Source organism: Calliopsis andreniformis, chromosome 5 (assembly GCF_051401765.1).
Source record: "Calliopsis andreniformis isolate RMS-2024a chromosome 5, iyCalAndr_principal, whole genome shotgun sequence".
Taxonomy (NCBI): domain Eukaryota; kingdom Metazoa; phylum Arthropoda; class Insecta; order Hymenoptera; family Andrenidae; genus Calliopsis; species Calliopsis andreniformis.
This window is the reverse complement of record NC_135066.1, coordinates 7,508,414-7,531,465: the sequence shown is the minus strand read 5'-3', so window position 1 is coordinate 7,531,465 and position 23,052 is coordinate 7,508,414. Positions and strand designations below refer to the sequence as shown.

General features: G+C 41.1%; 3 protein-coding genes across 3 annotated transcripts in view; 1 reads left to right on the top strand and 2 right to left on the bottom strand.

Moving 5' to 3' along the window:
• Meltrin (disintegrin and metalloproteinase domain-containing protein meltrin) overlaps positions 1-14,151 on the bottom strand; it is a 62,630-nt gene extending 48,479 nt beyond the window's left edge. Inside the window, exon 1 of the mRNA XM_076377636.1 lies at positions 13,880-14,151. Within this exon, the coding sequence (XP_076233751.1) occupies positions 13,880-14,006 (127 nt within the window). The 5' untranslated portion in view covers positions 14,007-14,151. The remainder of the gene's footprint in view (positions 1-13,879) is intronic.
• Positions 14,152-14,755: 604 nt separating this feature from the next.
• On the top strand, positions 14,756-17,480 carry LOC143179301 (cilia- and flagella-associated protein 206). Its single transcript, XM_076378460.1, has 13 exons — positions 14,756-14,848; positions 14,927-15,092; positions 15,155-15,335; positions 15,423-15,592; positions 15,662-15,875; positions 15,946-16,075; positions 16,154-16,258; positions 16,327-16,429; positions 16,524-16,591; positions 16,682-16,830; positions 16,889-16,987; positions 17,054-17,189; positions 17,249-17,480. The coding sequence occupies exons 1-13, from the start codon at positions 14,756-14,758 to the stop codon at positions 17,474-17,476; spliced, it is 1,842 nt and encodes a 613-aa protein (XP_076234575.1). The 3' UTR covers positions 17,477-17,480.
• A 121-nt stretch (positions 17,481-17,601) lies between these two features.
• Positions 17,602-21,954, bottom strand: Non2 (upstream activation factor subunit spp27 homolog Non2). Its single transcript, XM_076378461.1, has 5 exons — positions 21,881-21,954; positions 20,188-20,278; positions 19,645-19,937; positions 19,298-19,536; positions 17,602-19,201 (listed from the first exon to the last, which is right to left on the bottom strand). The coding sequence occupies exons 1-5, from the start codon at positions 21,921-21,923 to the stop codon at positions 19,085-19,087; spliced, it is 783 nt and encodes a 260-aa protein (XP_076234576.1). The 5' UTR covers positions 21,924-21,954; the 3' UTR covers positions 17,602-19,084.
• Positions 21,955-23,052: the final 1,098 nt, after the last annotated feature.

The window sequence follows — 23,052 nt, the reverse complement described above, 5'->3', positions numbered from 1 at the left end:
ACAGGTTTGCTTATTGTCTGAGAACGAGATTGAAGCGTGCTGTTGACTCGCGAATTCGGTCAATAACCGATAACAGTCATTACATGATGGATTTAACGACTTTATTTTATCGACTGTTGCAACGTTACCGACTTTGACTTCTCGCGTTTCAGGGAAGCGTGGAGATTAGCACTTCGACGATGGCACATTTTTATTCGCACAAGAACCGTGTTCATAAAAATAAAGATTACGTCATTAGAAAAAGCTTGGGCTTTTTAAGTTACATTATTCATATGTATTCACTATTATTGAAAAATAATTTAGAGAACCTCTACTATATAGGATCGTCTATATACTGTCGATGACGAGGTAGAGAAAAAAAGTCACGTTCAAAATGATCGAGCTGGCGTAGATTCCCAGTACGCGGAAGAAATGCATCGAAGGCAATGAGCAGGCAAGGAGCAAACCAGGGCTTACCGAAGTACGGTCTAGACTAGCCCCCACGTTAAAACTGTGACCCATTGTTAAACCCAGAATAGATCTGGATCTCGCGGTGACGCCAGCAGCCTTCATTCAGGGTTCTCAACTGATCTCCATCAGTCGAGACATCGTATCTCCCCGACTGCGACTCCCAAGTCGACTGGGAAGACAAACATCGATTTCCCTGACCGAGCAAGGTAACTTAATTCGACTCTCCCGAGAACTGTTTCCAGGATAAACGCGAGTGGTGCTTCACTATTCAGAGGGTCAAGATAAATCGTCTCTTTCGTGCGGTAGGGGCAGAAATATCGGCGCTCCCTTCAGAGAACAATCGAACGGCGAGAGATTCATGGCTGGAGCAATAGAGATCGAAAGGAGTCGCAGGGAGAGGAGAGATGAAAAAATCTTTCTATCGATCAGTGCATAGATGCGCCTGTGCAACGAGGACGTGTGCCAGCGACACGGGGAATTTCGGAGCTCCAGCTTTATCTTGCCCCGTGAATCAGAACCTGCCCCCCCAACCTAACAGGAAATTGCGTTGTCACCTGCGAGGTCAGAGATCTCGGTTGGGTCGGGCGTCGAACACCATTATCGTGCCACCGTTGATTTAATTAAGCGATGGCGTTGCCACGATCACATGGAAACGGGTTTCCATGCATCTCAAAATCATTTGACTGCTCATCTTCTCTATCTTCCTAAGGTTGAGCGAGTACTAGCAACTTCGGCTGAGAAACATTTTAGTTGTACAAAAGACAAGCATATCTCAATTTTGAAGAAACTGTCACAAGTAGAAAGCACAGACTTTTTGACAAATGCTAAGAAAATTTGTTTAATACTCATACAACACACATTACTCAATTCATACGTTACTCCAACTCTATATAGATAAAATTAAAAATTATGACAAATCTACGTATTGAAAGATCCACAGAGTGAAATGGAAATTGAAATTTTGATGCGACTAGAAAGTCGTCTGATCGAAGTTGCCAGTTCACGCCTAGGTTTAAAGTGAAAAATTCTTAGAGAAGAAGAGACGTGAGCTCCCGCGAGCACGGTGACTCACGCGGCGCGACGCATTGTACCTTTAGTCACGCGTGACGAAAAGAAATGTGGTCGAGAGAAGCTCAGGAATACATAATTTGGCGTCCTTCCTGGAACTTCCGGAGACGTCGGACGTTCGAGATGACCTGCGCCAATCTAGTCACTTGTTCTACGATGAGTCGTTTGTTCATGGAAGAAACACGAGTTGACCAATCGTCAACTCATGAATAACGCGAGACGTCGCTTTCCAAGATCGAGAAACATGAGTGACTCCTTCGAAAATATTCCTATATGTGATTGACGTGATTCTTTCGAGGCGACAGGACGCCAAGAGGAAGCGATCTGCTGATTCTCGCCGCTTTTACCAAAACAAGTGCATCGAACCAAGCTCGACTTTACGAGCAAGATAAAGTCAGAATAAAGATAGACTCCCGGCGAGTGAAAAGGTTCCCGGAATCTGGTCGATGTTTAGCTCGTAAAGTTTGAACGATGGGTATGAGAACCCTGTAAAATACAAAGATCTCTCTCAGCTCCCGCTCTTCGGCGACCCGCTCCCCTTGAGTCTTTGGCCATGGATCGCTTTCGAAAGTCAAATTCGGCGGATCCTGGAAGTTGTGGAGAAAAGAATACGGGCTTTCAAGACGTTTATTTATACTGGTGAGGATGATGTAAAGAGAGAGACGTTGCTAAGGCGACGATGGTGGAGGGCTAACTCTTAACTACTGATACTCATTTATATTTCGAATTCAGTAATAACAATTGATTAGTCTCAGTGGATGAATAGAATTATTATTAACAATACTTATAGATACTAAAATTACCACTGAAATTACTTATTATTTCAAATTCACATAAGCTGCTACACAATGAAATCAATATTATCCGTATCGACAAATTAACAACACAGTGCAATATTAGAGAAAGCTTAATTGTCTGCAAACTTCTTCGGAACAAAGGAAAGGAATGCTGGGACTGCAGAGTAGAAAGCAATTTCTACTTCTAATTATTACAAGAGCATGACGCTAAATTAAATACAATGAGATCGTCTTCGTCTCCAGCTCGCAAAAAGCGAGTACATCCGAGAAGCACAGCTCCGACGCGAGTGATTAAAAAGATTAGCAGGGAAATCGCGCGAGCTCTTCTCGATGCAAAAACATTCTCGGGTCTCGAATCGTCGGGAACGCGAAAGCGAGAAGCCAGGCGAGAAATTTACATGGGACAGCGAGGAGGAGCGAGCTCGAAAGCGGATTTCGCGATTCCATTTTCGCGAGGAACGTGGGAGAACGAGAGGAAAAATCGGTCGGGGACAAAACAGGACGGTGTCACCGTAATTTTCACGCTCCCGATGGAAAGTTCGACGTTAATGTCGTCGCGCGGCGGATGCAATTTAACGGTAACACGGCGATTTGCATAATTGACCGAGATTGCCCGTGTCCCGAGGCGAGGCCTGGACCGTTTCGACCGCTCGATCGCTCTCGATCCGAGGAGGAAAGTATACTCGCGCCGATGATTCATTGTTCGCGAGTTACTCAAGAAATCCTTCGTCGCGGACGATTCCTGCGTGAACTAACAATAAGCAAACCGGAAGAACGGAGGACACAGTTAAGAGTGGGGGTAAAAGGAAGAGAATCGAAGAGAATCAGAGAGAATTGGAGCCTTGTCTCAACACTTTGTCTGCCAAGTTTAATTCCCTAAAAGGTTTTACATGAACAGTGATTCCAACTTGAAAAAGAATTATTTTGAATTCATTTTTATGTTTATTCTACAGTGCAGCTCTTCTTTTAGTTGCAGTCGCTATAAATTTATCACCAGTATCGTTCATTGTAAAAACTGTCACCCGCATATGGGTGACGTGGCAATCAAAGTGTCAAGTGGTGAGTACGCGGCATTACGTAACGGGACGCAATTATTTAAAACGCTGCGAAACATAACTATCGTCGCGCACGGAGATCGTCTTTGCGATACGGTGAATAACCGAATGTTTGCACTTGTATCAGACTGGTTGCTCGAGATTTGCCACAAAGCTTGCAAAACAGATAGTTATGGATGTAATAGCTGCGGTACGTTTCAAGATACGCGCACCGCGAACTCCTATAAGTTATGTTGGATGTATTCGAGAAGTTTGATGCATTAGTCATGCGTATGACTCGATACATTTGGGATCGTATCATTTATGTCTGACTGTGAGTAAACGTGGTTCTTGTTACAGGCTGTATCCTGTTATTTATGAGTAATAATTAGTAATTCAGAAGCTTTAACGTGATCACCATATCATAAATATATCTCCATACAAGTATTCTACAAAATAAGAAATAATATATAACCAATAGACTCAGCATTTCCAGGTTTATATGAATGCATTTTTTGTTTTTGCGTAGAACATCTCTCAAAAAATATAGGTACCTACCACACATTATTTTGATTACATTTTGAATCAATATTTCAAGCCAAATAAAGAACCACAATTTCACTTGTAAATACAAATCTGAATTATGTGTCTCTTTTTTAAATACTTTTGAGTAACTTATGTATCTTCAGAATTATCTGATTATATTTACATTCCATTATGAATATTAGCAATTCATTGTGTTACACATTCGCGATACTAAAATTACGAGACAATATTCATTATATAACCTCCTTTTTATTTCCATATCTACAAATGATGTCAAGAAAATATTCCACAAGAATGGCAACCTTCTATAGTGTATTTCACCATTGTCACACTCCACAATCCCCAAAATGTATCACGCACCCCACGGACGAACAAAATCAGAAAATCATAATGGCAAGCAGACTCTAGTCAGCATGGGATATATCTAGCATCATCGACGCCTCGGTTGCCCTCCGAGTCACAATCTCCTAACGAGCAACAAGTAACGAGGAGCACGAAGTAACAGGCTGTCGTAGAACTCTATCACGTGTCGACGCTGGGAACATCTGTAACGGTACGTGACGTCGACTCGAATCTATCGTTAATGGGCGGCGATCAAACGGTGGAAGTTTGGAAACCGACGAAACTCGAAACGAGTCGACGAATAGCCACGGGTCATGGAGCCATTGTCTCCTCTCTCACAAATTATCCCCGAAGAGAAATCGGAATGAAGCTTTCTGGGCCTCTTACGTCCCCAAACATTTCATTCGAGAGAGAGCATATGGCCGACGAGGCACGTGTCGTATAATTTCGTTCCAATGGCCGGCGTGTTTGGAAAGCCTCGACGGAAATAACCAACCTCAATGAGAGTCGGAAGTACAATGAACGGCGTGAGGGGGATTTGATGACTGCCGCCTTGCAACGTCGACGCAGCCTCTACCACGCGCACCTATTTATTCGATTCTTAATCGCGACTTGCTTTGTTCGTTCTTGCGCCTCGACGTTCTAACGGGACAGCCAGAGATTGGCCGAGGTTCCCACTGTCGCGACCTACTGTCCAAAATAACGGTGCCACTTTTGGTGAAAAGGAGCGCTTGCGACGGAGTTAGACAGAAGCAATGGCTTTGGGGCGATAATGTACAGACGACTGTCAGACGGAACAGTATGCTGTAGATTGAGTATACATATCGGCATGCAAACGTGATTACATAAATTCTATAGTATTTATGTATATGTATCTAGGTTGCAATGAGCTGCTCATTGTTAATATGGATGATGGAGCTGTACAGAGCTCTGTACCTCTTTGTGGGTTATGCATCCATGAATACGTTTGATCAATATTAATGTTTATTACAGATTTAGTATTATCGAATATTTTTAAGAGGAAATCAATGTCCTATTAACAATGAAATAACGGCTACTGCAAATTGTGAAGGAGGTGTTTGCAGTTGAAAGAGGTAACCTGTGGTAATTACATAGTATGTAGATGTACATACAGTTATTTTAGTACATCTACACGTATTTTTATTTTAGTACATCTACACGTATGAACTAGAAGACTGGTGTGTTAATATGTTAAGCAACATTGTGCAAACACTTGTTTTACTATATAATAAACAATTATTATACAATTCTTTGTATAATACTGCCACGTTTGGTGGCAAAACATCGACTCTCCAGCGACAAGGACAAAAACTGCGAGTAGGACGATCGTAGGAAATCTCAATCATGAGGCGGGAATTTAAAGTAGCGAGGAGGTAGGAAAGCCCCAAGCCGTTAAGGCAGGGCTTAGCGGCGGGTCAAGAGCGTTAAGCTCAATGAGAACGACGATAGAGGCGACGAACAGGCTCGTGCCGCGTGTGGGCAGAATTTTATAAACGACACGTGTGCTTCGGTGCTCGTGGGCGATTCGTACCAGCCGACGCATCGCTCGCGACATCCGCAGATTATTGCGATTCCAGTTGTTCGAGAGTCCCTCCTTCGCGAGGCAATCATTTCACGGTGACTTATTCTCCTCGTTTCACCATTGTGCGGGGAAAAGAAACGAATATACACTCAGCCTAGTCTACTGGCACAACTGAATTGTCACGTAATCAACAAGGCGTATTCAGACACATACAGAACTAACTTCAAATTTCTTCAAACTTATTTTATTGTTTATATTAGTACTGCATTCGTGGTGATAACTAGTATCTATTCCTTCGTTATAAATTCGTTGCTATTCGTTGCTTCCAGCAATGGTCAGTCCTCCATTATTCTGTAGGAGATGGCATCGTCAGCGTTGGAATTCATTTCGAAGACGGTCAGAAAAAAAAAGTTGATTATTCTCTCCCGAAAAACGGAGCCAGTTTCCATCCCTTCCAACCAGCTTCGCTTGGTTTCGCCCTGTGAAAGCGTTTTTCGTTCATAACGCGTACGCGTGTACCGCAATCGTAAAGCTTTCCACTCGACTAGTGTACGAGCTAAAATAAAAATCCCAGCTGTGGCATATGGGCGCCGCGATCCTGCCCCTAAATTACTATCAGTTTACTCTTTCACCCTTTCTCCGTCGTTCCTCCTCTCTCAGCCGTCGCTTTCCTCGCGTGGTCCGCTGGTAGGCCACAAGGCGTCAGAATAACACCGCTACACCCGCGTGAAATTTAAAGCGTGTTACGCGAGGGTGTAAGCGCGTGCACGCTGCAGAACGACCCTACATTCGGTTACGAAATTATCTCCCTTGTTCCCGCTTTTGCTTCGTTCCTTCTCCCTGCTGACAACAGAGACGCTCCAGGCGCGGAAAAACGATGAAATGCCCTGAAATCTACTCTTTTTTGCACCCCTTCGCTAACGCAGCTGTCTAATAGAGAGTACCGTGGGGGACACTTCTGAGCTAGACTATGCACCAAATCCTTTTTTATACGAATGATTTTACGATTTAGCGAATGACGAAGAATAAAGGTGACTGAAACGAAATGGACGACAGAGAAAAAGGGAGAAAAATTAATTATACCACCTTATGCTTCCCTCGAAACCATTCATTATTTTCCCTCGACATTTTCTCCTAACTTCAACCAGAAAAGAGAAACACAGCTTGTTACAGTTGCATGAATCATCCTATAGATATCCACCCAACAGTCCTGAAACTCACGATGCTCCATTGCCAAGCGTCCTCGCTACGTACTCCTCACCGAAACAGGATTTTCGTTTCGCCGATTCTCAATCAGTTCCTCCTGAAACGATCGAACGCGACGAACAAAGAAGCGACCGCCACGCGTGGAAACGTCGACGATCCATCGTCTGCGGTTTTCGCGAAAAGCAAGCAAAGAACTTTTTCCCTAAGGGCACAGGGGTGTCGCACCCTCGTCACCGCCGCCGCGACGGTTTTTTCTTCCCCGACGTGATCGCGACGCGCCGCGGCTCGTTTCAACGGCCAGACAATGAAGAAGAATGTAAAGTGGCGCGACGAGGTTCCATTGCCTTTCTCGCAGCCGCATTGTTGCCCTGACGCTCCGGGGAGCGTTTAATCAAAAGCCGTGCCAACGATCGTCGATCAGTCGTCAAGCGATCAGGCTCATCTATTCGACTCCGTTCGCGGCTCGGGATCAATAACGAACGATATTTTCTACGAACTGACTTCCCGTGTCGTGTCGGTTGCGTCAGCTGAACGACGCAGAATCCTCGGTGTTCTCTACGAGGATAACTAATTAAATATTAATGCCGATGGGAGTTTGTCATTGGTTTCCGTTTTGTTCGCGGTTCTCGTTCGTGGACGCCGCGGCGCGCTGTCGATCGTGGCCTTTCATTTATCTTCTTTCTTCTCGAGCGAAATGTGTAGGTATTTCGTGTACTGTGGATTTAGTATTGCCTCTTTGTAGTCTCGTTGATATACTTGTTATAATTTAGAGTTATTTAAAGTAAAAGGATTGTATTTGCGTCCAGTATCGCGAACAATTTAAAAAAAGAAAGGAACCAAAGTGGAACAATTTGATCTGAAATATACGCGACTTTAATCTTTGAAAGAGAATAATTAAATTTGAATTTGTTAACAATTTCCTGTCGGCTGAATCGTTTAATTGTGCCATTAATTTAAAGCTTTGTTTGAGGTCGACGGTGGATCACAGCAAGATGAATGAAGCTGGATAGAAAGCATTCTATTCATCGAGTAGTGAACCCTTTTTTGTCACAGAAAATGTTAGTAGTCTCCCTGAAGGTCTTTCTCAATGAACGTTGACTCTATAAGATAAGGTCAGCTAATCGTCCACGATTTCGACAGTGGACGCTTTCTCGATTACGCGACGTAGTACACGAACTCGCTCGTTTCGCGGAAGTAGGGGCGAGGCATTAGCAACTTCGATTCGCTTTCGCGAACCTTTCGATTTCGAACACGTGTGCAGTGCAGTGCAGTGCACTACGTGAGTAAATATTTGTGCCCTTTTATATAGGTTTTATCAGTTTCTATGGGCTGTTTTCATTTTTTACAATTAAATTTCAAAAATGTAGTTATCATCACGTAGCAACCTATACTATCTTTTTAAATATGCACGTATACGGACAGGAAATGTACAATTAATGTGCGCAATAATTATTAAATGCTTCAGTTAAGATATTTTGACTGTGTAAAGAAAATAATATAGGACATTAGCATAGGAAATTAAAATATAATATAAATATAACATTTCAAGTAATAATTTAGGATTATCTAATATAGTTGATGCTACATAGAACACTATAAAATACTAAAAGTATCCAAGGAGTAGTTACAGTAAAACCTGCACACATACACCGTCTCTAGAGTCTTATAAAGCATGCAGAGCTTCCAATATATCAACAAGACTTAAAAAATGAAAATTTATTAGACAAGACATTTTAAATAATACACAAGACAGTACAATTGTACCTGTTAACGCTGATTATTACATAATTAATCGTGCATTGAAAGCTATTTATTTCAATACGCGCGAATCCGTGTAAATCGTAGTTCCTAGGATACAAAGAAGCAGGGAACAGGATCCAAAGGAACAGGAAACGCATGACCAGCGTATGAAAACGCTGCGGGATCCGATAATTCCATCTACGATCAGCAGAGAACTCGAGAGAACCATAAATCGGTCGTCTGGAGAGTCTGATAAGCGGAAGTCGCGGTGAATCGACCTTCTCTATTCGACGCGGTTCATAATTACGAACGTCCACTTAATGATCGAGGGGCTTGCCATGATCGAGGCTACTAGAAATCATTTTAAACACAAAAGTATTTCCTCTAGTTGAAATGCTTGTAGATTTAGAATAAAAAAATTCGAAGAAACAAATCTTCAATTCGGAGGAACAAATATTCTGAAGAATAGGAAGAAATCTCTTTCGAAATTCTATTCTACAAAATTCGAAAGTTATCAACTGAAGAATATTAAACTCATTTAATGATACTGAACTCATAACAATTTCCATCCATTTGCTAATAAAATGTTTAAGAACTTGCATTAGTTCTCCCCGAGAACAGTAGGCAATATCTATTTGGAGAAGACTTCATTAAAACAAAGACACAAAGATTTCATCGATACTAACAAACGTTTCTTATAAAAGACCCAGTCGAATACGTTCAATACTATAATCTGTTCTTACTCATCAGTACTGCAACTTAAGCTAAGTCCTGTTTAAAAAGCGCTCGTCCGAATGGCAGACTCTTTGCGAGGCTCGCGATCAAAAGCAAGGTAGAGGTAATGAATCCCTGATTCGCAAACACGCTACAAAGTGGTGGGCAAATCTGGTGTTTCAGACTCGACGAATTCGAGGCTCGGGTTTCTCCAAGTGAAAAGCGGAACGGCAAACTATAGAACGGAAGTCGCGACGTCAGTGAGTCGTCTGCCGCGTGTCTTGCTAATCGACTGCTCGGTGAGTAATCCATCGATTTCAGCGGTTGTTGAACCACTTTGACACAACCAAGACGCCAAGTTTGGAGAATTCCAAGCCAAACGGGAGGATAACAAGGAAACAACTGCAGAATCGTCTCCTGGTTTCGAGAGGAAAATCATGAGCCTGCTTGCTCTGCACGTTTCGAGGGAATACCAAAAGATAACGATCTTTCATCTTTAATGACGTTACAACAGCTCGGGAATCTTTGCACGAAACAATTTTTTAGATATAAAGTAATTCATTTGCGTTCAAGATTCCAGGTCGTTCGACATTATAACTGATGACGCAGTCGTGTCGTTTCGAAAGTCAAACTTGGTAGTCGATAACGTCGTGCATACTTTGTCTCTTTTTATATCGAGTGAAGCAATTAAAAAAGGCTACCTTAATAGGCTGCCTTTACAAACAAATTTGTAACTGTCGCTAAATATAATAAATATATATTTGGTGGTAAGGATATATTGTTATTCTTCCGTATGATACTAATGGGTTAAACTGGCTCAGTGATAGATCCAGGAACAACAAATTATAGGAGCGAACAAACGCAAATATTTCTATAGCAGAAGAAGCGGAAACCGCGATTACATACTCGGGCTTCCTCGTTACACCATTGCCCTCCAGACTGTGAACGAAAGACTATCGTGCGCTTACACACCTCGTCAGCTCCAAGAACCACTCGACCATGTCGACGCCTTCGAAGAGGATGGATTAATCATCGATTACAACCGATCAGTTCGCTTCGAGTGTAGCTGCGACTCGGCTTGTCCCAATGAATCATGCGAACACCACGTCCTAGACGTTCCACGACCCACGAGCTTCCTCTTTCTGCTGACTATAGATCGATTCGATCACTTTGCCTCCATTGGAGGGCGTTTTCCCAACCTGCCTTATTACTCATTTCAACAAACGAGTTGTTCATCTTTGAATGTTTTTCCCTGTAACTAGGTATTATTCGAATAAACTTTACTTCGACTAATGTTCGAATGAAAATAATGGATACATAGCGTGAACACAAGCTTGACATCAGGCTACTTGAATACAAGTTGCTTGAATTCAAATAACTTGACTGATCTGAACAAGGCAAGATTAATAATTATAGACTGAATAGCAATAAAATCAACACACACTCGAATTTATTCTTATATGCACACAACCAGTGCTCTTATGTCCACGTTCGCAAATTAATTCATCCCGTTCACAGACCAGAGTGAAAAACCGAGTAACAGATTTGTCGATGGCGGGGAGAGACACTCGAGTCACCTCGAGTGGTGAATTGGTTTTGTTGCAACTATACCCAACTGGGGTCCATTGTGCACCGAGTACAGGACGAATAACGCTTCGTGTTTTCGCTCTACTCGTCAGCGTGAAGGAAAAACCTGTGATCTCTTCCCCGTGTTGAACCTCGCGCGAGTCTTTCTGGCGAACGCGAGCCACGGGGAACCGCGGAGAGAGGATCCAATAAGCGGCGAAAGAGGCACAAGGATATCAACGCTATCGAATACGCGAAGCGACACGAGACAACAACCGCAGCGAAATTGCAACACGAGTTCTTGCATCGGCGTGGAAAAGGAAAACGTGGAAACGTTGGGAACGATGGTCGTTTCGCGAGGAAAGCTTGATCGAACTCGTCGCGCGCATGAAATCTGTAACGACGAGCGAGCAGACGCGAGCTGTGGAGGTGGGTCCAAGGACTCTTGACGTGGTACCTTCACGGCTCGTCGAGCGTCCCGAGAAGAACGAGAAAATAACGAACAGACGCGCCGCGTCGCCGTGAATAATTAAACCGTTGTTGCGTGTTGCTTTTTCCTCGTGCCAGCTCGAGAAGCTCGCTCTTCTGAAACGCGAAATCGGCTTGCCAGGGAGCCGAGGCGAGCTTTCTTCGATAGTTCCATGGACATGGTAACTGTGTTGCACCGACTGGGGAAGGTTACCTGGATTCTGGGTTAGTCAATCGTTCACGGCCTTGCTCAAGACGTCAAGGGATAGGACACTTTGCATTGTTCGAATGCAGAGAGCTTTGTACTAACCTAGTCGTGGTTTAACGATCCTACTTTTAAATAAACCTGTTTTTGTTCATTTTCTGTGTCCCCATTTCTTTTCGATTTTGTAATCATGTAAATTGATATTATTTATTTGTCATTATGCAAATAAGACTGCAACCCATGTATGAATGAATACGCGATCAACAAATATTTAACCTCTGATTTAATTACCATTAATTCCGTCGTAGAATACATTAAGTAGATAATTTCATAAGTCATGTCACTTAAGAGCCCCTCTTTCAGCTTCAGAAAAATACTTAATTTCTCTCTTAGAAACAGTCTTATCCTTTGAAGTCAAGGATCGACCGAGTGCACCATGCTATTTTGCATGAAAGATCATAAAATATTTACGTAAGGAACCTTCTTTTATCTCGAACAGTCTTTATGATAGTACCAAAAAGATGAAACCTTAGAGAGTAATTTCATTCTTTAAACCTGCGTTGCAGTAGCTATAGGAATATGGGGTTCCTTATTTGGGGATGCTTTATGGCCTGAAAACTTTCGAAACTAAAAGTCTCCAAAAAGAGCTCATCAATATTCTTCGTTAAATGATAATTTCAAATAGTTTCAGTACAATGTTACTGTACTCCTTTATTATTGCACTAGTCCTAAGCAGTATAGTAAACAGTCCTTTATTTGTAATAAAAATTCTCCTAATTCAGCTTCAAAACTTAAAATTTACTATTTTAAGTCACGTCAGTTTTGAAACACACGTTCAATATTCAACAACGTATTAAACAACAAAACTACACTCGAAGAAAACAAGGCTTCCTACTTTTAAACCCATCGCAGAGGGAACGATTTTCGATAAAAATGGCGACCAACAACTTCAACAAGCTTCCCTGCTAGGTATGTAGCCTTCATTCACGGGGAAACTAAAACGCGTATAAAACTTCGACATCTCGTTCCCGCCATTGGTCAAATCCGAAACTTTTGCCAATAACAGAATTTCCCGCCTTTGTTCGAGCGTGGACACCTAGCTTTTCAGACGGGAGGGAAGCATTGAACCGACACGAATGCAATTATATACTGCCCGATCCTACGCGTTCGAATCAAGGGAACTATGTGTCGTGCAATATTATTCTCCAGAAGCAGGCAATCTTTTGTGTACATACAGAATCACCATAATCGATTAAACCGGTATTTCATAAATTATCGATAGGATCAGGCGCATTACCGTATTTACGCGCGTGTACGTCCCGCTCATAAATCTTCATCGATCCATCCGACGATCCTCCTCCCCCACCCCGTCCCGAGCTTGCAACAGAGATAAATTTCTCCTTCGGCCCTTCTGTTTGCTACATACAATTTCCTGAGTTACTTTGCCAACAATAATTATTCATCCATGTATGCAGGTAAACCGAGCACAGATAACAGTTTAGCTTTACGTCGCTTCGAGGGAAGGAGGGAAAGGATCTAACGTTAAACAGGAGTACGCATCAGCGCTCGACTTATAGATTTGCATTGTTTAGCCACTGGAAAGTCGCATCAGTCATTTAATTACACCGCGTATCTTTGTTATTCCACTTTCCCAAGTTTTTTTCAATGACAAAATCCCTCGAAATCGAACTCGAAAGATAAGGGAACTATGAACGTACTTCAATTACTACAGACTTATGTATCACAAATAAATAACGTAATAAGAACGTATTATTACTATGAAAGAAGTTTCAACTCTAGTTTCCAAGGAACGAAACATTGTCAAACAACCGTTTTTTCTCCGAGTTCTTTTGTCTCGAGAAAGAAAAGAGAATCGCTGGATGTAAAGAAGCAACGTGTCCGACACGCGACAGTCGATCGGATCGGTGAATCACGAGTAGCGGGATACTCGACCTATTACCCCCGCGATTTGGATCGTGAATGGGAATTACTCACAGCATGTGGAATCGAGCGCCTCGATAGAGAAAAACGTGGTTGCAACAAAGAGATCCTGAAAGCGCATCGAGCGGTATGCAAACAAACAAAGCGCGACAAGGTGAATTGTCGCTCGAGCGAGACAGGATCCACGCGACCGAACTCGTACGCGCTGTCATCCTTGGTCCTGTCTAGCGAGATGAGGGAACGAGATGCGCTGACTTACCCTGGCTCTCGGTGTGCACGTCAGGCAGGACCGCGGCGATCAGCACCAAAACCAGCACCAGTTTGCACAGCACCGTCACATCACCGACGGCTGATCGCGAACTCGAGCACCGACTGTCACTCGGCATGGTTCTCGGGCAGCGGTGATTCGCAGTGCACAGACTCACACGAACGTCATGACACAGGAGCGTTTTCGTCGCGTTCTGGCGTTTCGTACCCTTTATCCGCTTTCGTGACGCGCACACACACCGTACTAACCACCCTGCCCGACTGCTCCGCCGCTCCTGACTCCAGACTGTCGCGACACCTTTGGGAGAGAGGGGCCAACAGGGGATTTCCCCCACTGCCGCCGCGTATCGAGCCACCGAAGAGGCCGACGTTGACCGAACATTGGCGAACGCCCAGCGCGCCAACAGAAAAGTCGTTTGAACGGCGATTTATGGTGGCGTGTGACTGTTTTGGGTTTGGGGATATTTTTCTTTCGGTGTTTTTCAAGAGAAAGCTGTGCAAATAATTTAGTGATGTAGTTTTAGTTTCTTTCGTGAATTCTGAGTTTATGGAGTATTATTTTTCTACGGGCTTAGGTGATTCCTCGGTGAATAGATTGTTTCGAAATGAAGACACTGTAGAAACAACGTTTGAAGAATTCTCTTCTTCTTGCACTGGTGTTTATGTATTTATTTTCAAGGAAAAAGAAAGTAACATAGTTTCATATAGGAATTTTTCTTTAAAGTCTTTAAACTCTCTTATTTGCGACTCTACAGTTCTCACCGACTAGGTTTCCATAAAATTCTGAAATATCGATCAAACTACAAGTAACCAGTCTCGAATGTGGGATGGTAAAAGGTCTTTCAATGAGTGTACTCGAATTCTAACGATGGAGAATTTACGAAGAGAACTCGTAAAGAAGATAGTTTATACGTGCAGAGAAGCTGAAGTACAAACGACAAAGGACTTTGCTTCCTTTTTGGTAAGTTTCTTGTGAGATTACAATTTTACATGTAACCTGAGTATATCGTTAACACGACATTTTTACATTTTGCTGCAGCTTACTTTGTTTCAATTAAATCCTGCTTATGAAATTAAGACGGATAACGAGGCCAGTATCGAAAAAATTGTTGAGGCAATAGTGAATAAAATATGTGACCAAGATAAGCCTAGTTTAGTAACACTGAAGAATCAACTGTACTACGCGAAACACTATCACGGAAGAGGTGAGAATCCTTTTTAAAAATCTCGAAACGTAATCTTTAACGAGTATATTGTATTCATTTAGATGAGACTGTTAAACGGCACAGGCTACGCTTGCATCAGAAAACTGGACCGATAGTTGCGGAAATTTGTGAGACTGAAAAAATCGCCAATAATCGGGAATGCGAAAAATTATATCAAAAGATGCTACTGATCATTACTGCCTTGAGTGGTCTTGGTAATCCTGGTGTGCCGTCTGTACTTCGGTAATGATTCTCCGATATCGAACCTGGATAGCAAAAGATAATACTCAACTATTCTTCGCAATACTCAAATATTTTTATTTTATTTAGAGAGGTTTCGATGGCCCTCCAAAGTGTTTTCCAACTTGGGGAATTGGAGCAGTATGTGAAGCAGTCCAAACGCGAGAAAGAGGAACAATTGATGGAACTGATGTGCATAGTAGCAGGGATACGATTGTTCAACAGGGATTGTCAACGGGGAGGAGAGGGCATCGATGACTGTGAGTGCTTTATGATCAAATTCAATAGACAATGAAGACATAATCCATCAAGCAACGTCGCCTTTTCAGTGCCAGCTATTTTGCAAGAAGCCACACAGAAAACACGCGATTCTGTGATGGAATATTTGGAACAACTAATGCCGAAGATTTACAAGTTCACTACGGTCCTAGAAAGAGCATTCATCACGAGAGACATAATACCGTTTGGTGTCTTCTCAAAAGAAAACGTAGAGTGGGCCATTGAGATGTTGGCTGCGTCTCGTCAACAAGAGATTTACGTCAGGTTGTTTTAAACTCGGTAGCGATAGTTTACGTCGGTCTTGAGAATTAATCATCGGTTCCTTCCGTCACAGGAAACTGCTGAGCGACGCGGAACAGAGCGAAAAAGAAGTCAAAAGCCTGATGGAACGTCTTCAAGGGCGTCTGTTTAAACTTCATGACACAGTGAGATATAGAACCGCTATTCCTACTGTTCAAGTATACGTAAGTACATGTTTTGCACTTTCCTTGTCAAACAATAATCTTTTATAAACATGAAATTATATTATTGAATTTTTTCAGCCACAATTCATTGACCTAACAGATATATGGATGAGTCTCCAGGACGAAGTGATCATTCTGAGTAGCATAAATAATTTTCTTTGGGAACTACAAAGCCTGAGTAAGGTAATGATTAAATAATTATATAATTTTGCGCTTGACGATAGCAAGATGAACACTGTATGAGTTTGCAGAGTGTAAACGTGTACGATGAAACAAAGTTGAACGATATGTTATCTCAAGATGAAGTTCTCACAGATGCGCAGCGATTAGAACAATCCATGGGAAAATTGATAAGTAATAGATAATGTTTTGAAATAATTAAATTCTGTCCACTGTATTTAGACAATGGAGACGTAACGTATTAACGAAATCGTGCTTTCTTTCCTAGCCAAATGTGGCCAGTGCACCCTCTATTATCCCAACGATACGAAGGATTTCGAGAACTTAAATCTAGAGGTAAGATTATACGTAGCAGGATAAAATCAATGATACAGTACAGCGATTCAGGTTGAACGTGACTTCTTAGGTTAATTAATTCTCTCATAGTTTCTAGGATTTTGCGCGTGGACATTCGTTGAAGGCCGGGGAGCGCTGATCCCGGGAAATCCAAACAATGGAGTTGCAAAGTGGAAAGGGAAGTACTATGTATTCAACTCGAGAATGGCAGCTGAGGATTTTGGGAAAGATCCAGATAGGTAGGGGAAACACATAGGAGCATAAAGAATAAATTCAAATGATACTTACCATTAACAGATTCGTTTATGAGGCTCTTGACTTCATACGCAATCATGTGGAATATGTGTACCTTTTTCAACTATACGAGGACGTTGAAACTCTGAAAACACAAGAAGTGTAAGTATCTGTGTAAATGCAAATACATTTATTTAGTGTCGGATCATTAACACAATCATGGTCAAGGTTGTCGGATGAAGGACCTCAATTGAGGACGTGTCAGGATCAAACTGTTCAAACAGACGTGCACATACTTCCATCTTTTATCGATAAAGAGTATAGTTCAAATATCTGGGAACTGAGAAGCAGAGCGTTGCATTTGGTAATTTGTAATATTGATTAATGATAAAAAGGACTGAGTAAGAAGTATTAATTTTTTAGGCGAGTATAAGTCGTTGTGCAACACGTAGTACACAAACGTATCAATCGAACTTTCGATACGGTGTTTATGTACAAGCCGCTCCACCAAGAGACAAAGAGGTTCAAACAAGGAGAGACAACTATATGAACACAAAGAAACTGTTGACCTATATCTATGGCCTACGAGGGAGGCGTGACGACACTCAACACGTTTTATCCTTCTTGGAAGAGGATCTTGAACACTTATAAAATCTGTAGTCTCATTTATATATATGTATACGAAGCTTTTTGTAAGTGCTAAAGGAACATTGGATAGACGAGGATTTGGAGTCGCTCCCGTTAGACAATAAATGAAGAGCACTCTTTAAAAAAAATGAAAGCAATATCCTTTAATGAAGTTTTTCAAATACATTCACGGAATATCAAGGACATTTCGCATTTCCTTCCGTTCAGAAAAAACAAACTGGCATTCTAATTTGTCATTCCGTGTACACACGTATCGTTTTTCATCTGTACTTTACGTTTTCTCTCATTGTCGTCAAATGCATTTGCAATTTTCTTTCCCTGTTCGTGGCTTTTTATGGATTTTTAGGCCAGCGATCATTAATTTATATTCAAAATACACGAATTTTTCCACACATTGAGGCATTGGACACCCATGCCATTACTAACTTCCGTAGTTCGCACCAATGAACCTATATCTTATTTTCTACACTTCAACAATGCGCAGTGCTGCGCATAATGTGACCATAATATGCATACATCGTACATGAATACATCATCACTTTACCAGAAGTTCTTAAGACTTAGGTCAATTTTTTTTACACCAAAGAACCTATATTACGACAATAATTAGTAATTACATGATAATACAATTAAATTTCGCTTAGTTATAATTTCAGTGTATAATGTAGCTATTATACAGAAGAGGTACAGGATGTTGATCTTTTTTTGTCGTCCGTCCTTTTATTTTTTTACCGCATTCTTTCTAGCCGTACCACATTATCTTCTTTCTCTTTCGTTGACAAGGCTATTTGTCTCTCTCTCTCTCTGTTGCATTCATTAGCCCAAAAATAATTAATGTAAAAAGAAAAAGAATGAAAATATTGTGTGATACATGGGCGGCAGTTCAGGATTAGAAACGGGTAAGTTCAAAATGTAAATACTTTCTCTTAAATTAGCGCATACCATTTTTCAATTGTTACATTTGTTTAAATCAATGTCACGTAATAAAATTAAGAAAAAAAAAAAAAAAATTGTAAAATGATTCTGAGCATATTTTCCAGCTCAAGTTTCACTGCCACAATGGCACACCGTATTTTCATATTTGGCAAAGAGGGACTGTTTACAAAAATCATCAGGCAAACGATAAAACATTAAGTCCGAATACGCTGACTTAAACCCAGCTTACTGACTATTGGCCATTTTAGTGTTTTCCACGATACCGAAGCAATCTAAAGGTCCATGGTGCTAAAATAGCTCTTTTACTTTGTTTCATTTTGATACTGACCAAATCTAATACGGGATTGTTACTTATGATTCATCATTTGCGTACGTAGTTTAGGACCCTCTTTACACAATATTAAGGAGTCACGCTTTTAATAATAATGCCCATAACTTAAGATACGAACATTACGAATATTTAATGAAGTACAAAGAAGTTACCATGGACAACAGACTATGTCGGTATGGCGTAAACATGGCTAAAGTCTTAAGTCGTAAGAAATATGTCGTGTGTTTGTATGTATATGTATTTATGTATGTATCGTGTGAGAAAGATGGAGAGATGCACTTTGCATCTTGGAATATGTTATACAATGTTTATAAACCTGTCAGAGATCTTAGTTCAGGGATGATTTAATCTACAAAGTGATTTTTGAGGTATTTCATCATACCGAAAGTTCTGAAACGTTTTACTCCAATTACTTTCATTAGTTCGTCATCGCAGATTGCGAATTGCTTATTTTTAGGATCCTGTAAAGATAGCAAAACAATAAGTATTGTCTTATAATTTTAAAGATATAACATATGAAACATGCCACGGTTAAGGGATGCAAATGAGGTACTTACATAAAGATTTCTTTCTTTAATAATACTCCAGACTTTCTTTACGACTTCGTGTCGAGCCATCTGTTCAGCGCCAACAACTGCAGCGAGTTCTGGGGACAATGTGATAGCACGAGTATATCCTCCCTTACCCTTGCCTCCACCTTTCTTTCCTCCACCAGCCTGAGCTTTCTTGTTTTTACCCCAATCTTCATCACTGTCGCTGTCACTACCTTTCTTTTTACCTTTCTTTCCAGGCTTACCTATTAAGAAAATAACACAAAAGTGAATTATTTGTAAGAATACAACAAATAATAAAAGCTTATCTAAACTAGGGATATTCAAGCTAATTGGCTTATTATTACTCTTACTTTTTTTAGGAGTAGCTTTTGGTTTCTTTGGACTATATTCTTCATCACTTGCATCATCATCGCTGGCGCTTTCTTCATCATCAGAAGATCCCTTCTTACGTTTGGTTACTGGTTTCTTCGCAGGACTTCTTTTGGCCGGTTTCTTTTCCTCCTCCTCTTCCTCTTCTTCAGATCCCTCCTCCTCTTCTTCTTCTCCATCTTCAGATTCTTCGCTAGCTGTTTTCTTCTTCTTCTTTGCTCCATCTTGCTTCTCTTGTAAACACTCCATAACTAAAGCGTCTACTTCTTTTTTCCTGTAAATAATTTGTCGATTTGTTGGTAAATAATTCACAATGAATATTCTCTATGAAAAACATTTAATTTTATAAGAAATGTTGGAGGAGGAACGAGGTGGCAACTTGTAAGAACAGTTCCACACAGAGATCCTTCATTTTATCTAGGACACGAATAGACTCACTCTTGTATCAGTAAGACTACATGAGTGCCTGATGTATCCAAAAAATTCTTATGTTTTACTTTACAACTTTGTGAATTGATGTTTACCTTTCTGTAAGGTCTATGTCAAGTTTCCCTTCAATCTGTAGCCTCACTTTCTTGGCAGACATTGTAGTGAGGTCGGCATCCTTAAGAATTGCTATACAAACAAAGACATACATGATATATGAAGAAACCCTTTCACATATTATATTTTCTATTTTAAAATGATAATGCAAGCATAATCATTTTATAAACTTGTCTACAATCATTTCTTTCTATTTTAATGTACAAGATATTATAATACTCTATTTTCAATTTACAATTCACTTTTAATCATTTTTTTCCCTTTTAAATTTATAGCAATAGCATCTGTGAAAAAAACTTCTAGAACTATGAAGAATAAATAAAAGAGAATACTGCAGATAAAGGATAAAAATAATTATAAATCAAGAAAAAAATGTATTAGACAAATATTGTCATAAAAACATTTTAAATTATTTTCTTAAACAAACAGACCTCTTCAATTATGCTCACATTCATACAATATTAAAACTGAGGGCCATATATATGTATAACATATACTCTCAGTGCTATTTTACAGAAACAAATAAAAATTATGAAGTGTATAACAAACAGTAATTTCAATAATAATTGGAAGGGTGTATTTTATCATTAAAATAATGAACTATGTTCAATAAACGAGTGCTGAGAATGCAATAAATGGTATGATGGGTTGGTGGGTAGCGTGGTTTCCCGCGTTGGGAGTCTAGTAAATATTGAGCGCAAATGGCCGCTGCTGCTTCGCCCGTGCCGGTTACCGATTATCATCCAACCCACGAACAAAAAAATGTCTGAAAGTAACACTACCACCGAGTATCTATCGAGCAGATTATGTTTCCGAGGCTACCTTCTTTGCATTGGCCGATCGATCACAGAAATGCATCGACACGTAGAACCACGGAAAATTGTTGAAATTTCGTAGCCCATAAAGGTTCGTCTCGTGAGACCTCCCTTATTTCACGTAAAAATCAACAAAAAGAAATGGCAGGAAATACGAGTCGGATAAGAAAAAACGGTCAACGAACTACTCTAAGCATCGTGACGGCGGGAAAAGGCAGTAGGACAGTGAATATTCGTGGCATCATAAAGTACGCCGTAGCTACGAGCGTAACGAACGAACACGAATTCAGAAAATTATCTTCGGTTTGATGATTGGAGTGAAAACAAGGGGAGTAATTTTTGTTGAAATATTTGCAAGAACGAAGCAACTTCGTCATTTTTCATGGCGCAAAAGTCGTGGAAGACGAGAGAAGGAGTCGAGATACGAAGCATGCGATGGCTTCTGGCGCGCGCCACCACAGCCAGACGCGTCATACAGCCTATACCCGTGATATAAGGAAGTAGAAAGCATCGTACCTAATAAACCAACAGGAATCCGAAAATTTCCCAAGGGATCGATTAATTTTACGAAAAAATCATAAACAGATTACTCGGAACAGTATCGCGATACAATGCTTCGATAAGGCTGGCCGTAGGTGGAAATACAGTGTTGTATCACGGTGTAATGGCCGGCGTGGGGCATGCCACTTCGTCGCATACGTGCGCGCTAAAGTCGTCACGTCGCAAGAGCAAAGAGCCTGTTTTCCTACGTATTCCTATTCGCGAACGCGCGTATAATCCACGGCAGGTGCGATTATCAGGCTAGTTTTACGATAATTAGACGCCAGGGTTCAGTAAATCGAAGGATATTGGCACATACCGGTGATCTCCTTACGAAGCTCTTCGTTCGAAATATCGGCCATGGTTGTCCGTCCTTCTGTGCGTACTGCTGCCAACTAACTGAACCTACACCGGCTGCGGACTCCCGTAGCGTCCGTTGGTGTACAGCCCCCTCCAAAATCGAGTCGACATACGTTAGGTTTACGAAACTTCGAATACGGATATCTCGTCAGAGGTACATTAAAAACGAATACTCTATACACCAAATCGTGTTAGTTTTTTACGATCTACAAGTTTCTCATGACGCCCCACCCGTAATTTTGCGATCGAACGACCCTCTTTTAACAATTCGCGAACGCGTTCGTTGAAGCCTTTTGTTTCGGAGTGTACAACAAGCGACCGTTCGTGGCTGCCGGTGGCGTCTATGGTACAGTCATCTCGTATACCTATCGTTGTTTCTTCCAGAAAATATATTTTCGACATACGATTACATCGTTGCAGTACGTTTTCAAGGGTCATTGTATATACCAAATCGGGTCAATATTTTTTTCTCTACAAGTTTCTTATGACGCCCCACGCCCAATATTGCGATTTAACGGATTGAAATCGAATTTTTCGCGATCCTTCGAACGATTTCATTCAAGCGGACTGTACAAAGCGACCACTCCGGGATTCGTACCGTCGGGCACATAGTCGCATCATATGACAATCAGTATACATTCTACAGATATACCAAACAAGAAAAAACCACTGGTTTATTAAGTATTGGTCGCGATTCCAGCTTCTTTATATAAGGCGAATAATGACGAGCATTTTTATCGTTCAGGCTGGCTTTCGCTCCATTTTGTATCTTTCGTATTATCTATATTGTCGACTTCATTATCTTGGTCTATAACAATTCGACCGTTCTGTTTATGAAGCGAGGAATTTCTGGCGTAATGGGTTACGATGACACGAGGCGTCCCACGATTGCCTAAATATGTGTCGAGTTTATGTAACTACATGTTTATCGTATTGAAAAATGGATATGTTCTCATATAATTACATCCAATCAATGCGATATTTTAATAGGCCGCGACTGTCGAAGCGACCACTCGGTTTCTTCCTCGCTTCAGTGGTACAGTAACGCTCGACATCTTTGATAGGATGCCGGTGATAAATGATCTTTGAAAATTCATATCTTTTAAACCGTTGATCGTAGGAGGATACTGT